Below are 17,059 nucleotides of genomic sequence, written 5' to 3'. Positions count from 1 at the left end.
AAAATGACACCAAGGATAAGAAACTACTCTTTATTTTAAACAACTTCATAAAATTATTTTCACACGTCCCCACTTCTTGCCTTTCATCCTCTTAGTTGAAAAGTCTTGAGAGAGGTGAAAGAAAAATCACAGAGGATAAACTTTGCAGCACTAACAAAGTGCTTCCCTCAAGTATAGCTACCCATTTCCGCAAACTGGCATTCTGCAGAACAATCTTCCAAAAAGTGTTGCTAGGTTTTCATGGGATAAGGGATTGGAGGTTAAGACGTCCATGCTCAAATAGCATGGGAAACGGTAGATTAAGGTTAGTTTTCTTTACTGTAACAGGAATTTTCAGAGTCCTTAATATTCTAAGGTGGGTTGATCTTCAAGAGGAGAAAAGGGATATGGAATACTCCCTAAGCTTTTTGAGCACTCTTTTTTTCACAGAACACATCAGAAGCAGTTTGAAGTGTGCGGTAATCTCAAATTTTTGAGATGGAAGTTAGAAAGCCTGATCTCTTCGCATTTTTCCTCCCATTCTTTGCTAATGCCAGCAATAGAGTGACTCTAGAATCCACACCACTAGTCATATTTAGAAAGGGCAGGTTCATCAAGGATGGAATGGAAAGAACTAACTACCTCCTCCTATTTTTCTTTAAACCTCCCCCGCCCCATCTAAGTTAAGCAATATGTACACTTCCTCCCTTAAGCAATCTAATTGGGTGCTAGTTCCCTCCTTTTGTGACAGAGCAACAAATTCATCACTACCTGAGGAGACAAAAAAAAGTGCTACCAAGGCAAGATGGTGGGCTGCCCGAATTTGTCTAATAATAGCTAAGACACCACAGAAAGCAACACAAAGAGGAGGACAGCCTCAAGAAATTATGTGGACACATCATCCAAGCAATACTTCTCCAAGCACTGGTCAAATCCCCACCAGCACAACTGAGAAAGCATTTATGTGAATACCTTAGGTCTGGGTACTGGCCCCTTGGCTTGAGATGTGGGTAGATTTTCCTGAGAAAGGCATCTGCCTTAGACTCTATCTCATTGGTTTAGTTTGTTTAGTCTCTTCTGGGCCTGGGCACAGTTCTGCCACTGACCTGCAGCAAACTCCTGATTCCTAAAACACTCTGACCACATCAAAGGGTTGTAAAATAATCTCCGTGGTTATTAGCTAATTAAACTTGCATTCAACACCATATGCTAATAGGATGAGGCAAAGGATAAGATTCCTATCTTGGATCTTTCCAAGCAGGGCATGTTAGACGGTGACAAGAGAAGGATTAGTTTCTAGCTGGATCTGAGCTCAGGCTTGGGCGTGGAGGGAACTGGTTTGGAAGTGTGAGGGGTTCCCTGAGCTCTGGTGCAAACTACAAGGGTTTCACTCAAGGAAGGGTATGATGTGGGCATAAAACCATGCTTCAGACAGTTGAAGATGGTCCCCTTCGAGAGCCAGGAACACCAGCTGTCCTGCGTTGTCCATTGCCTTTAGCCCCAGGCGGTCCTGCAGAGAGAAAGGCCATAATTAATCAAGAGGCTTAATGAAAAGCTTCATAGTGAAATCATAAAGAAAGTTAACTTGAGATATATTCTCAAAATGCAGTCCTTTCTCTTTTGAGTATTAAAATTTAGGTGTATTGTTGAAAATGCCAAAAAGGATACTTGCCTCCAGTTTTTTTCCTATGCATTAAAAATGTATGTGCAATTGAGGTTATTCTATACAGTTTTATATTCTGCTTTCTGAAATGTTTCCCAAAGCTTCTGGAGGACCACCTATGAGTGGGCAAGCCATGGACAAAACTGCCTCAAAATGTCAAGTTAAGTGGGACTGAGCTAAAGACAAGAGAACATTAGCTAGATAACTTACAACAGATCCAACCCTTAGATGACAAAACTCAGACACTTTCATATCCTGCAGCTGAACATGTCATGACCCACAGCTGGGGTGCTGACGAACAAGTATGGGTGGGAAGAGGAGCAGTTATGATGGTGCCTGCCAGCATGTTGCTTCTGCTGTAGCTACCATCAGTTTGAGTTCCTGACAAGTTCTTAGTTGTAATATCCAAAACTCTTAACAGATCCTAGCTTCCCTGTCCTTTTACCTCACCCAAGATGGGGCACCAGATGCAGGAGAAAAGCCAAGAGATGACAATTGGCCTCTTAAATTACTTGGAGGAATTTGAATAGAAAGAAGGCAAGTGGTTCAGATGTAACACTTTTGCATTTCGGGGAGAGTATCTCTCAAGATAAAAGCCTTAAGAGTACGGAAGGCCTCAGAACTGGAGGTGGTGAAATGCTGCCACCTGTGCTTGAGAAACAGGACCTACTGCTGAACAAAATTCACAGCTCTGTTCCTCAGTCTCCTGCAGGAGGAGCTCCCCGTGTCAGTGCCTGATTTAAAAACAGGACTTGCGCATCTATTGTTTTAAAGTAACAGCCCTCTATGTTTCTGTCACGCGTGGGGGCTTCTTGGATTTGTAGTGGACTACACCTCAGCAAAGGAAGCTGGTTCTAAACCTTATTATCAGAAGGAAGGAGTCAGAGATGATGTGTCCCTTGTACATGCCTGAAAACATATGACGTACAGGTCCTGCAACCTTCAGGATGTAGGCTTCGGTAAACCAATGCCTCATAAGCTACTGCAACACTCAACAGCCTAACAAGCCTCGTCCACATCAGACACGAGTCAGACGCTTCTTGAGCACCTGCTGTGCTGGGGTGTACAAGACAAGGTCTGTCACCAAAGCACCTAGCAGCTTCCGGAAGCAGGAGCTGAAAAGGACTGCGCCTCTCTTCCCCAGTTACCTGTGTGTACAGGGTGCTCTCCTGTAAGGGAATGGTTTCCTTGGCTTGGCCACTTCTGTAAAATCCAAACCACTGCAGGAGAGAAGGAAGAAATGAGGTCAGATCAGACACATGGCGCATATACAGCCAAACTGGTTTAAGACTGGCTAGTAGCTAAGACTACCAACAAACTGAACACCCTAACACTGCAGCAAGGAGGGAAAACGGCGTGTCTTGAGTCATCTCTTCTTAAGGGTGGGTCCTGAGGTATGAGTTAATCATTCCAAAGAGCTTTCCAACTCCCCAGAATTGCTGCCTCCTACAATTATTGAGCACCTACTCTGTGAAAATCCTTGTGCTGAAGTCTAAATATTCAAAGATGAATATGTATACAGTCCCTGTTTTCAAGAAGCTCTAGTCCAATGCACAGAAACAACTAACTGTTCAGCATGGGGGTCAGCAAACTTCCATAAAGACCAAATACAAAATATTTTAGATTTAAGGGCCACGTGGTTGCAGCTACTAAATGCTGCCATTGTAATGCAAAAGCTGCCACCGGCAATATTTCTGAAATGAATATGGCTGCATTCTAATGAAACCTTATTTATAGACATTGACATTTGAATTTCATGTAATTTTCACATCATCAAATATTCTTTTGACTTTTTTCTACCATTTACAAATAATAAAAACCATTTTTAGTTTGTGGGCCATACAAATGCATGTGGCAGGCTGGATTTGGCCCACAGGTGTAGTTTGCTAGTCCCTGGTGCTCTGACACAATGTGATGAATGCTGATAGAACAGAGGCTGATGATTCTTTAAAAGAGGGAGCAAAGGCAATTCCCTGGCGGCGCAGTGGTTAGCACTCTGCGCTTCCACTGCAGGGGGCGTGGGTTTGATCCCTAGTCTGAGAACTAAGATCACGCGTGCTGTGCGGCACGACCGAAAAAAAAGCAGGTGGGTGGTAGCAAATTCTGCTTGGAAGAGGGGTGGCATCCTGGATGGAGGAAGTGACATTTGAGATTGGCCTTGACAGCTGAATAGAAGCTTGTCAGGCGGAGAAGCCCACAGAAGGGCGTTTTAGAGACTGAAAAGCATGAGCAAGGAACACAGACACACAAAAGAAAAAGCACATGCCAGGCCCAGGGCATTTCAAGTAATACAGTGTGGCTTGATGAGAGAGGATATGAAGTGGTCATGAAGTTAAGATTAAGTTGGAAAGACAGGTCGAAGACAGGTCAAGGCAGACCCTTGAATGTGAACCTCAGGAATTTATAGACTTTGGACTCGTAGTTCTGAACGTTTTTTGGATCACGGATCTCTGAAAATCTGATAAAAATTATAGACCCTTCCTCAGAGGGTGCAACTACAGTTGACCCTTGAACAACACGGGTTTGAACTGCTCCGGTCCACTTATACGTGGATTTTTTTCCAATACTGTGGATGCTGAGGGCCGACTATAAGTCATATGTAGATTTTTGCCTGTGCGAAGGGTCAGCGTCCCTAACCCCCACATTTTTCAAGGGTCAACTAAGTTTGCACACAATTTGGGGCGGTTGGGGGGCTACAACCCTCAGTGTCCCATTTGTAGACCTCAGAACCCCTGCTCTACACAAAGGTGGGTGAAAGGGACTGACAGTTTTACCCAGCAAGCAGCCGTGGGCTTTTATTCGTTTGTTTCTTGTCTTTTTTTAGTTTCGCCGCACTCGGTCTTTGTTGCGGTGCGTGGGCTCTTCATTGCGGGCTTCTCTCTAGTTGCGGTGTGCAGGTTTCTCTAGTTGTGGCACGTGGGCTCCAGGGCACATGGGATCAGTAGTTGCGGTGTGCAGGCTTCTCTCTAGTTGCGGTGCACGGGTTTAGTTTCCCTGCGGCATGTGGGAGCTTAGTTCCCCAACCAGGGATCAAACCTGCGTCCCTTGCATTGGAAGGCGGATTCTTAACCACTGGACCACCAGGGAAGTCATGCAGCTGTGTTTTAATGCCATTTACTCTGATGGTCTCCTGGCATGTTGTGGCCTAAGCAGCATCTCACCTCAGAATCCACGGGGTCCACAATGGAATCGTTGAGGAATTTCACCATCACAAACTTCTTCAGGGCCATCAGGTTTTTCTTGTAGGACTCATTGACACCCTGGAGAAAAGGCGAACAGTAAGTACCTCAGGGACACCACCATCAGGTTATAGCTGGGGAATTAAAACCTTTCAGTACTCTGGTCTCCCTGACCCTGGGCCACCATGTTTCTTCTCCATGGTATGGGCTGCTTTTCTAGCTTCCTTCCCAGAATATACCAGGTACAGCCTCTTCTTACCATCCTATCTGACTGACAATGCTCCCACCAACCATGGCATACTGGTGCCACCATGAATCCGTCACTGCACTCCAAAGGCCCCCATCACATGGTTCAAGGCTTCTGGCCAGAGAAAGCCAAGGCAAAATAAGAAACTACAAACTCGGAGTGGATCTGCTATACTATTCTATTCCCACCGCCCCCCTTCAAATTCTGTTTTTGTTTGTTTTAAACCTCCGGATAAGCCCAATATAAATTGAGCCATCTAGTTTACCAGAATCTCCCAAAGCATGCTCATCTTTGGGACACACTCAGTCCCCTCTGCAGTCTCTCTTCTAAGTAAATTACTCTTCTGAGAAAATATGACCCAAAAAGGATCCACTAGAAAGGCTTCCCTCAGTAAGGCAGCAGCTGAAGTTCCATGTAAGCCAGCCAGCACCTACTGAGCTCACCCTGCTGCTTCAACACTGGGAAAGAGGAAGAACCTACAGGAAGAAAGCCACATGAATTTCAGCCTCCCTAAAAGGAACTGAATCTCATAAGCACCGCCTCCCAAAAGACAGAACTTCTTGTTTCCTGGGATATTCTGCCTGGAATATTCTGAATAAACGGTCACTGCTAATCTGTTTATAATGCCCCAAACAGGAGAATGAATGCACATCTGTGGTAGCCTGGGTTGGGTGCTTACTCTCTCCTGATTGATATCTGCCAAGAAGATGCTGTGGTTGCGGTACATGTCCTCCTTTATGGGGTCGTGCCAGTATTCTGCTTGCACGAGGCTGTGGGAGGAAAAGACAGAAAGGTGACCAAGCTGCACTTCGGTCAGCACTCCTGGGGCATGCCCCTGTGCACAGGCCACCAAGAGACTTCAAAGGGACAAAGGACCAGAGCCTTTGGTTCCCTCTGCCTGATCCATTTCTTCTTAGCATCTCCTATGCTCCTTCTCGTCGTTGAGATCCCAGCTTAAATATCTTTTCTTCAAAGACCGTTCTGTCCAAAGTAGGCACCTCCTCCATTACTGTCCATTGGTGCCCCCTGTTTCTTTCTGCCACGGGCTTAGCACTGTTATCTAGTGCATCTGTTTACTTGGAGACCCCCTTTCCCCAAGTAAACAGAGTATGTTACCCTAAATGTCTTATTTACAAGAGCATGTTACCCTAATTGTCTTATTCTCCACTGTATCTGCAAGACTTACAATGGGGCCTGGCAAACAGTAATAGTTCAGTACTTGATTAAATTATGAACAAAGTATTTTAAGTGCGACTAAAACTTAGAGACAACACAACCACTGCAATACTTATAAATAAAGGAAAGAGAAAGCTAAAGTTGAACAAATATTTTCAACACAGCACCACTCGTGGTACCAACCCAACCCTGCCTACTAACTACGAGCTGAGCACTGCACTGAGAGCTTCACACTCCATTGGTCTAATCCTCACAGCAACCCTGCAGGAAAGCACTATTAGCCTCGTGCTGGAGGTGAGAAGTAGGCTCAAGGACATCCAAGGCCACACAGCTGGACAGTGTAGCATTGAGCCTCTCCAACAACCCCCTAGAGAGAGAATATGGAAGGCCATGTCTTTTCTTTTATTTTCCCTTTACATTTGATTGCTACTTCCAGGTTCAGTAGAGAATTCTACATTGGAAATCATTTTTTCTCAGAAGCCAAAGGTACTGCACCACTGCCTTCTAGCTAGTAGTTTTGCTGTCAGGGAGTCAGTGTGCGGCCTCACGGGGCTCTGCCCTTTACCCCCAGTGTTCTGACACTTCACGGGAATATACCTGGATGTGGGTCTTTTTTCACCCCTGACTACTTGGTGAACCCTTTCGATGTGGAAACTCATGTCCCATAGTTCTGAGAAGTGTTCTCATATTACTTCTTTGATAATTCCAATCCACTCCTTCCTCTGTTCTCTTTTTGAAACTCCGATCAGGCAGGTATTGAATTTCTTGTACGGCTTCTCTAATTTTACCCGTTCCCCCCTTTTTTCTACCTCATTGAGATTTTGTTCTAATTTCCAAGAAATGTCCTCAACTTTATATTCCCATACCGCTAACACATTTTTGTTCTGGTTATCTTATTTTTAACTTCCAGGATCTCTTTCTCTCGGATGACTGGTTTTACTTGCATTCTCTTCTAGCAGATGATAGGTTTTATTTGCATTCTCTTCTAGCATCATGGATGATCTCTTATCTCTGAAGATAATAATACAGGCTTTTTTTTTTTTTCTTAAGGTTTTCTTCAGCTCCTTGAATTGCCATCTGTTTCTTCCAAGTTCCTTTTTACTTTTTGCTTGTTTGGGTCTTTCATTTTGGAAGCTTTCCCCAGATGTCTGACTGGGGGTCCTTGGCTTACTGTTCATATTTAAAGAAGCTGACTGAAAGTTCTTCACGCAAGAACAGAGCTTATCTACTGGTGGCTTGACTCTGTGGTAGTCAGAAGGAGTCCTAACTTCTTGAAGGATTCCAAAACATGAGCCTATAGGTCTCTTCTCTGGGACCAATCAGTTTTTTCAGAGAGGGATCTGTCAAACTTCTGCCTAGCAGGTAATAAGCCTGGCTGCTATCATTCTAGGAGCAGAATGGGACGGGGTGGGTTTTCAATATGGTGTCTTACCACTGTCAGGTGCTTATTATCTCGAAGTCTGGTACTACTTTTTTTTTTTAATTAATTTTTTTTGTTTTGTGGCCATGTGACACAGCATGCGGGGTCTTAGTTCTCTGACCAGGGATCAAACCCATGCCCCCTGCAATGGAAGCATGGAGTCCTAACCACTGGACTGCCAGGGAATTCCCCTGGTACTTTTTTTTTTTTTTTTTTTTGCAGTATGCGGGCCTCTCACTGTTGTGGCCTCTCCCATTGCGGAGCACAGGCTCCGGACGCTCAGGCTCAGTGTCCATGGCTCACGGGCCCAGCCGCTCCGCGGCATGTGGGATCTTCCTGGACCGGGGCACAAACCCGTGTCCCCTGCATCGGCAGGCGGACTCTCAAACCACTGCGCCACCAGGGAAGCCCCCCTGGTACTTCTTTAGTCAAACTGCTCCAGAAAATAAATTTGTCTTCTCTTGTCAGGGTGGAGGAGGAGCAGTCACTTGGACGTGCATTTCAGGGAACTAAGGAGTCTGATCATTGTTTATATAGATTTTCAACAAAAAGTCCCATGCACTTACTCCACCCTCCAAGGTATCTTAGGCATCTAATTCCTGAGTCTTTCTGGGACTGTAAAAAGTGAAGCTGGTTCCTTCTTGTCAGTGTATCCCTCCACAGACATAAAGGTTTCAGAATTTTCTGCTCTACTAAAACAGTTATCACTCATTAATTTGCTTTCTGTCTTTAAAAAAAAATGTTGACATCTTTTATTATCTCTTCTCTCCTCTCCTGTTCTCTTTGCCCTTGTGGGTTTATCACTTTTTATTCTTTTGCTACCAGATTATTAAAGGTTAAGAAGGAAGTGAAGATAAACACATCCATGTACCACTTTTAATCAGTACTTAGGTGTCACTGTCCCCCCACCCCCCAGCTGACTGCCCCTCTACAGTCAATAATAATCCCAATTGTGTTTGGTTCACCAAAGAAGGAAACACAAAGAAAGAAAAGGGTGGATTCTTTCTGAGGCATCTGGGCAGTAGTTAGAAGAATAAAGAGTAAAGAATAAAGAACAATGTAGCTTAAACAGATCATACATATCCATGAGAACAGAGAATATCTGGACATAAATAACCAAGCTGTGACTAGTCAAACCAGGGAAGGGGTAAAGCTTAGCAGTGGTTTGAGTTGCCTGAGTGGGTAGGAGGTGGAGATATAAAGTCTCTTAGTTTCCTTCACTGACCATCAGGTGGCACTGTTGACCCAAGACAGCTTTGTGGCTACACGTGTAGTCAGCCAATGGGTAGGAAAGGAAAAGAGAGCTTGCTGCAGGTCTTTTCTACAGGCCAGTCATTCACAAGGCTGTACCCTTGGACAGGCCTTCAAGGAAGTGTTGTACTGAAAAGCTGCTATCAAACAAGAATCATACACTTGGAAGACCCATAGGATAGATACCAAAACCATACTAGTTGATCCCAAATCTCAGTTATCACCCAGAATACTCCAGACCCACTGAATTCAAATTTCTAGGGATGGAGCCCTAGAATTCATTTTTAATGAATTTCCCAGGGGGTCTGATGTATAATTTAAGTTTGGAAACAACTGAAGGAGAACACACTCTGAAAGTGATCTTGTATATTTTTAAATACCCAAACACAGGTAGCTAAGGACATTGACGTAGGAAGCTAACCCCTCATTGCTGACAACAGAAAGAATCTGTCCTCCAAATATTAACAGCAATTCCTTGAGCTTACTACTTTCTAAAGGCTTTTTTGGTTTTATTTTTACAGATGAAAATGTATTGTTGTGGGGACTTCCCTAGTGGTCCAGCGGTTAAGACTCTGCACTTCCACTGCTGGGGACCAGGGTTCAATCCCTGGTTGGGGAACTAAGATCCCACACGCCTCGTGGCATGGCCGAAAAGTAAAAAAAAAAAAAAAAAAAAAAATTGTTGTAATTACATTCTTCTTTTATAGAAAAATGTCTTCCTTTCCTTTAAATTAATATTAGAGCAGTTTTAGGTTTACAATAAAATGAAGCAGGTAGTATAGACATATTTACAATAAATATCTCATTTGAAAATCACTAGCAACTACTCCTAGAATCACGGTTAGCATGAAAGTCAGCATGATATTTTCATTAGTGACAGTTCTGTCTCCTTTTCAGCTAACCATACATACCGTTCTTGTATAGCTTTGTTGTAAGCTCCAGCATTCAGTGTTTTTCTGATCAAGTCACAGATGTGAGAGCTCTCTCCTGGGCACCGAGGGAGTCCAAAAACACCTATAGTAGTAGAAGACAAACATCCATGCCTTCAGTAGTCATGTACTGAATACCTACTATGTGTAGGGCATTGCAAAAAACAAAACCAGAAGTAGACCCTGATCTTGTTTATTTATTCCTCAAGAAAATAATGTTTTGAGAATTAAGACTATAACCAGCTTCCTCCTGGTGTTCCCACACTCTTTTCTGCCTCAGGACCTTTGCATCTGCTTCTCTCTGGAGTATGTACTTCTCTTACTGCTTCAATGGCTGGCCTCATTCTCATCTCTTGGGTCTTGGTTTAGAGAAGTCATACCTGAGTGCCCTAACTCAAGCAGTGCCCAATCCCAGTTCCTTCCCCTCCCCCAATTATACTTGCATCCTCATTAATAACATTTTGGGGGATACCAGACATAACCAGTTCTAAGCATATATTGGCAATAATTAATTTAATCCTCATAACCACCCTGTAGAGTAGAATCATTTGCACCATATTACAGATAGGAAACTTTTTTTTCTTTTTTTAAGGAAACTTTCAAACAGAGAGGTTAGATACCTTGTCCAAGGTTAGACAGTAAGTGATGGAGCCAGGATATGAACACAGGCAGTTTGGCTCCAGAGCCCACACCTTTCACCAATACAGCCACCATTCTTCCTATTATCCTATTTTTCTTTCTTTATCATAGTTACCATTATCTGTATTTATTTTGTTTACCTATTTCATGTCTACTCTCCCCCCCGCACTAGAATGGAAGTTCCATGAAGGCAGAAACCTTGTCTGTCTTGTTTCTAGGTTTGTAATAACTATTTGTAGAATCAATGAATGAATGATAAACCTGTTCCTACCAACTTTCATTTAAATAATACGTGTACTTTAAAAAAGTACCTTCCTACCTATTATTTCATTTCATCCTCTGAAAAATTCCCACAAGATGGGCAGGGTCTTATTTTAGTTTCCCTCATCTGTGAAACGGACCTACGATACCGAATTACTTGCCCATCAGTAACCGTTAATTGGGTGAAGCCAGTTTCCTGATTATAAGGGGAATCCGTCTGTTCCTACACCCTACCAGCTAACAGCTATCCATCAGAACAGAGATAACGTTCTATCCCAAAGACACACCTTCCCCCAAAAGTAAATAATTCTGTCTAAATAGCAAACCTGTTGTTTTTTGAAAGATTTAATCTCTACTGTTAATTATAAAATTAACAAAAAGCCTAGACACTATTCTTTGCCTAAGTCTAAATTCAGTAGGACATCACCCATGTCAGAAAACAGGAAAGGTTGTTGGGGGACTTCCCTGGAGGCACGGTGGTTAAGAATCCGCCTGCCAGCGCAGGGGACACGGGTTCGAGTCCTGGTCCAGGAGGACCCCCACATGCCGTGGAGCAACTAAGCCCGTGCGCCACAACTACTGAGCCTGCGCTCTACAGCCTGCGAGCCACAACTACTGAGCCCACACGCCACAACTACTGAGACAGCATGCCGCAACTACTGAAGCCCACGCGCCTAGAGCCCGTGCTCCGCAACAAGAGAAGCCACCACAATGAGGAGCCTGTGCACTGCAACAAAGAGTAGCCCTGCTCGCCGCAACTAGAGAAAAGCCCACACACAGCAACGAAGACCCAATGCAGCCAAAAACAAACAAACAAATAAATAAATTTTTTAAAGAAAAAAAAAAGGAAAGGTTGTTGGACTTTCCTAACTCCTAAACCACCACCTGTTACATGGCTGCAACCACCTCACCTCCATGAAATCATGTCAATTAAATTAGAGAGAAGTAGGTGGTAACCTAATGATTCACCTGTGTTCCAGGCCTCTGGAATCCTATTTCATCATCTCTCCTGGCTAATTTACTATAAATTAGAAAAACAGGATTTTTGTAAGGATGGCTGACTTCTTGTACAAATAGAGCTGCTAGAATTTTTTAGGCAAAGGGGACAAAGTTACCTTGATGTTGTCCCCCAACTGATATGAGATTGATCATAGGAGGTGATGGGCATCTCTGAGCCACTGCCCTCCTGGAGAAAAAAAAGGATTATCAGTTCCAACTGTCAGATGAAAATGTATCATCAACAATTAACTTCCCAGGGCTTCCCTGGTGGCGCAGTGGTTGAGAATCTGCCTGCTAATGCAGGGGACACGGGTTCAAGCCCTGGTCTGGGAGGATCCCACATGCCGTGGAGCAACTAGGCCCGTGAGCCACAACTACTGAGCCTGCGTGTCTGGAGCCTGTGCTCCGCAACAAGAGAGGCAGCGATAGTGAGAGGCCCGCACACCGCAACGAAGAGTGGCCCCCGCTTGCCACAACTAGAGAAAGCCCTCGCACAGAAACGAAGACCCAACACGGCAAAAATAAAGTAATTAATTAATAAACTCCTACCCCCAACATCTTCAAAAAAAAAAAAAAAAGAAAACCACAGCTTTTCTCCTTTAAAAGAAAACAAAGACAAAAACAATTAACTTTCCAGATTAAGCTACTTAATCCTCTGTGGCTCCCCAAAGCCACAAAGTTTCAGGACTTTCCTCTGATACAACCAAACAAGTCTTTATTCCTTCACAGAAAATAAGTTAAGCTCCATAGAACTTCTTCCATGGGGACATTTTAGAAGAGTTTCCCTTCCAAAATAGGTGAAGATTCCAAAAGAACTGAATGGGTAGATCTACCTGAATCAAAGGGAAAAAAAATCAGTTCCATGTAAGTGATATAACAAAAAGGGACTTACAGAAATTGGCCTCCCTGGGAGAATCCCATAGCATTGTAGCCTTGCTGCAATTTAGGATCCTTAGCAAGAATCTGACACACCGTTGTTACTTGGGAGTTGACATTCAAAAAGAAGCTGTTCTCCACATCCTAAAAGAAGAGCCATGAGAAGTGAAAGGATGGGGCTGAAAACTATCACTGGCACCTTCTCTAAGAGGAAACTTGTTTAGGTTGGTACCCTCACAGAAGCCACTCAAGGACTAAAGTATCACTGTATGATCTGCTGCTAAAAATACAAGGTTAAGCATCCTAATCGTATATTCTATGAAATCAGTCAGCAAACCTTCAAAGGAACAGAGCCGTGAGGGGCCTCACCTCTACCAGGGTCTTCCCAATCTCTAAAGACAAGACGTAAATTCCAGGTATTTTCTTCTCGACCATTTTCTTAACAGCGCCCATGCTTAAGGGATTACAACAGCTGTCTCCTAGAAAACAAAGGCAATCGTGGAAACTCATGAGTAAAAAAAAATTATTTTTTTAAAAAAACTTCTGTGCTTTAAAGGCATTAATGAAAATGTGAAAAGACAACATACAGAATGGGAGAAAATACTTGCAAAACATATACTTGATAAGGGTTTAATACGTGGAATATACAAAGAACTCTACAACTCCACAACAAGAAGACAATCTAATTAAAATGGGAAAAGGACATGAACAGACATCTCTCCAAAGAAGACACACAAATGGCCAACAAGCACATGAAAATATGTTCAACATCAGTGGTCATTAAGGAAATGCAAATCAAAATCACAATGAGATACCACTGCACAACTACTAGGATGGCTTTAATTTTTTTTTAATTAATTCATTTAAAAATGGAAAATAACAAGTGTTGGCAAAGATAGGGAGAAATAGGAACCCTTTACATTGCTGGTGGAAATGTAATATGGTGCAGCCACCATGAAAACAATTTGATGGTTCCTCAAAAATTTAAACATACAGTGACCATATGACACATCAGTTTCACTTCTGGATACATACCCAAGAGATGTGAAAATGTATGTCCCTACAGAGATTTGTAGAAGACTAAAGCAGCATTATTTGTAATAGCTAAAAGGTGGAAAACACCCAAATGTCCATCAATGGATGACTGGATAAACAATTGTGGTACATATATACAATAAAATATTATTCCACCATAAAAAGGAACAAAGTATTGACACATGCTACAATGTGGATGAACCTCGAAAACATTATTATAAGTGAAATAAGCCAGAGACAAAAGGTAACGTATTGTATAATTCCTTTTATATGATACATCTAGAATAGGCAAATCCATTGAAACAGAAAGCAGACTGAACATTTCCTGGGGATGATGGGAAGTGGGGGATGAAGAGTGATTCCTTAATGGGTACAGGTATTTTCTGGGGTGATGAAAAAGTTTTGAAACTAGAGAGAAGTGGTGATTGCACAACGTGAATACACTAAATGTCACTGAATTGTATACTTTAACGTGGTTAATTGTATGTTATATGAATTTCACCTCAGCAACAACAAAAAGAGAGAACAACGTTTTTGCTCAGCTCATGTTCATCGGGTACTAACAAACTTCAAAAGCCCACACAATATAATGGGGACACCAAATTCACAACTGAAAATAAGCAGGGGTGCAGATTCCCTTATCATCTAGAACATTTGGGGTTAATAGACTCAAAAACACTTTGGAATCTGATTTCTCTTTAGGGCCAGGACTACAGTAAGACAAGTAAAGCGCCTAGGACACAAAATTTAAGGAGGTGCTAACTCTTGCGTTCATGTAAGTGCTGGCCTTGAACTTACATTTTGCTTTTTTTTTTTTTCCTGTTTCAAGGAACCAGAACTAAGAATAGGAAGCAAAGTGGCCGCTGAGTGGGAGAACTGGGCTGAGATCACTTTCCATTTTGAATTTAATCATCCCATTTTCAACCTGAGAATAAGCTTAAGAATTTGTTTTTAAAGAAGGAAAAGGCCTCAAGCATCTTTGATTTCTTGCACTAAACTATAATTGTGGGTTACTTAACTGCCTCCCATACAGAGTAACTGTGCTCTGGGAGGGCACGGAGCTCCCCTGTTCTCCTTTAACTCCACTGTAGTAGCCCCAGGCCCTGGCACAGAGCCTTGAAAGAACTGTCTCTATTTACTGACTCTAATTCCACTCTGAACATTTTTCTTTAAGCCATTGCAAAAAGGCTCTCACTCTCACCACTCCCCTAAAAGTGCTTTTGTCAAGGTCATTAGTGATCTTCCTATTCCTAAATCCAATAACCAATTCTCAGCCCTCATCTTATTTGACCTGTCATCAACATCTCACAGTTTTTTACTCCCTTCCTCTTGAAACATTTTCACGTGGCTTCCAGGACTCTGCCCTCTCCTGACTCTACCGCCTCCCTAGTCGTTCCATCACTGTCTCCTTTGCTAATTCCTCCCCATCTCCTCAACCTCCAGACCTGACTGCTTCAGGTCTCGGTCTTTAGATCTCTTCCCTCCTCTGTGTACACTCACTCCCTAGGTGATCTCGCCCAGTTCGATGGCTTTAAATACCAGCCATATGCCAAAGGCTCCCAACTTTAATCTCCAGCCTGTATCTGTCTTGGACTCCACACTCCAAATGCCTCTACATCCCCTGGATGTGTAACAAACAACTCAAATTTATTAAGTCCAAAAGCAGACTCTTGGTTTTCATCCCAAATTTGCTCACCCTACAGGCTTCCCCATTTTGGTAAAATGACAACGTCATCCTTCTCACTGTCCAGGCCAAAACCCGTGGAATCATCCTTGACTCCTTTCTCATCCCACATCTAACCTGTTATCAAATCCCGTTGGTTCCATCTTCAAACTATATCCAAACTTTGACCACTTCTCAACATCTCCTCTATTACTAAACTGTTTCAAGTCACCATCACCTCTTGTTTAGATTACTGCAAAAGCTTCCTAACTTTTCTCCTTGCAAAGATCCACGACCCCCTACAATCTATTCTCCATATAGCAACTAGAGTGCTTTTAAAGTGCAAATCAGATCATGTCACTCATCTGCTCAAAACCCACGAGAACTTCCCATCTCATTCTAGCCAAAGTTCCTACAGTAGCCTTAGGAGGCCCAACAACATCAGCAGGCCACCCCCATCCCCCTCCCATCCCTGAACTAAACACCTATTTTCTTCCAGCTACAATGACCTGAATGCTGTTCCTTGAACATACCACCATACCTGACATACTTCTGCCTCATGGCCTTTGCATCTGCTGTTTCTTCCACCAGATATTCACACAGCATCTTCCCTCATCGACTTCAGGTCTTTGCTCAGGTGTCACTTTCTCAGTGGATCCTTTCCTGACCTTGCTCTATAAAACTGCAAGCCCCCACTTGCAGTCCCTATCCCCCTCTCTGCTTTATTTTTCTCCATTGCGCATATCACCATTTAACATATTATATTACATTATATTATTATATTATATTATAGTCTGTCTCTCCCACTGGAAAGTTCTAAAAGAGCAAAGAATTTAGTCTATTTCGTTCACTGCTGTATCCTCAGCATCCAGTAGGTATTCAATAACTATGTGTCAAATGAACTACTGGTGCCTAACAAATCTCTTCAATGTGTGAATGAACAAAAGGATGGATGCCCCGGTCACGCAGCCACAGCCCAGCCTTCCCCGAGCAAGTGTCTGATGCTGCACCCGGACGCCACTGCCATGGGGATTAAACCAGGACACCACGTAAAACCCTACCGCAGTGCACAGCACTCTGTGAGCGCTCACCAAAAGACAGCTCCTTCCGCATCTCCCTTTCCAATGCAGAGTAACCCCCAAATCCTAAACCGTGGGGACTGCCGGGTGCTGTGTGACCACGGTCCTCGCCCTCCACACTTGTACTTTGCAGAAGCGAACACAGGTTTGGAGAGGGAAAGAGTCGCCAAAACCTTTTGACTCTCTTCTCATTCCCTCCTTCACTTACCCATCCCATGCCAGATCACCAGAGGCAGCGGGGCCGGCGGGTCAAGATGCCCCAGCGCCAGGGAAGCGCAGGACCCCGGCAGGAAAGCGAGAGCCAGGAGCCACAACGAACTGGACGACGCCATCTTGACTCAATCACATGACCACGCTCCCCTCTCCTGGGCCTGGCGCGGGAGGGGCTGGGCCGCAGCCTCCGCATCTCCGCTTGGGAAGCTGCGCGGACTGGTGTCTGTCCTGGAGTGTTACCCTAGCGAACAGACCGCCCGCAGGAATCAAACGCAAGCCAACATTTATTCAGCGCTTCCTACGCATCAAACACTATTCTAAGCGCTTTACATCTGGTATCTGATTTAATCCTCGTAACAACGCCGAATACACTTCTCCCCATTTTATGGGTCGGGACACTGAGGCGCTGAGCATTTGGGTTTGGAACCAAGTTCACAGAGAGTAAATTGG

General features: G+C 43.6%; 1 protein-coding gene across 1 annotated transcript; it reads right to left on the bottom strand.

Moving 5' to 3' along the window:
- Positions 1 to 16: 16 nt before the first annotated feature.
- On the bottom strand, positions 17 to 16,728 carry PPT1 (palmitoyl-protein thioesterase 1). The gene is made up of 9 exons (XM_060142676.1): positions 16,605 to 16,728; positions 12,989 to 13,098; positions 12,636 to 12,763; positions 11,860 to 11,930; positions 9,827 to 9,929; positions 5,748 to 5,838; positions 4,804 to 4,902; positions 2,791 to 2,862; positions 17 to 1,489 (listed from the first exon to the last, which is right to left on the bottom strand). Exons 1-9 carry the CDS (start codon positions 16,726 to 16,728, stop codon positions 1,367 to 1,369), a joined length of 921 nt encoding a protein of 306 aa, XP_059998659.1. The 3' UTR covers positions 17 to 1,366.
- Positions 16,729 to 17,059: the final 331 nt, after the last annotated feature.

This window comes from Lagenorhynchus albirostris, chromosome 2 (assembly GCF_949774975.1).
Source record: "Lagenorhynchus albirostris chromosome 2, mLagAlb1.1, whole genome shotgun sequence".
NCBI lineage: Eukaryota > Metazoa > Chordata > Mammalia > Artiodactyla > Delphinidae > Lagenorhynchus > Lagenorhynchus albirostris.
This window is presented reverse-complemented; position numbering and strand designations above follow the sequence as displayed.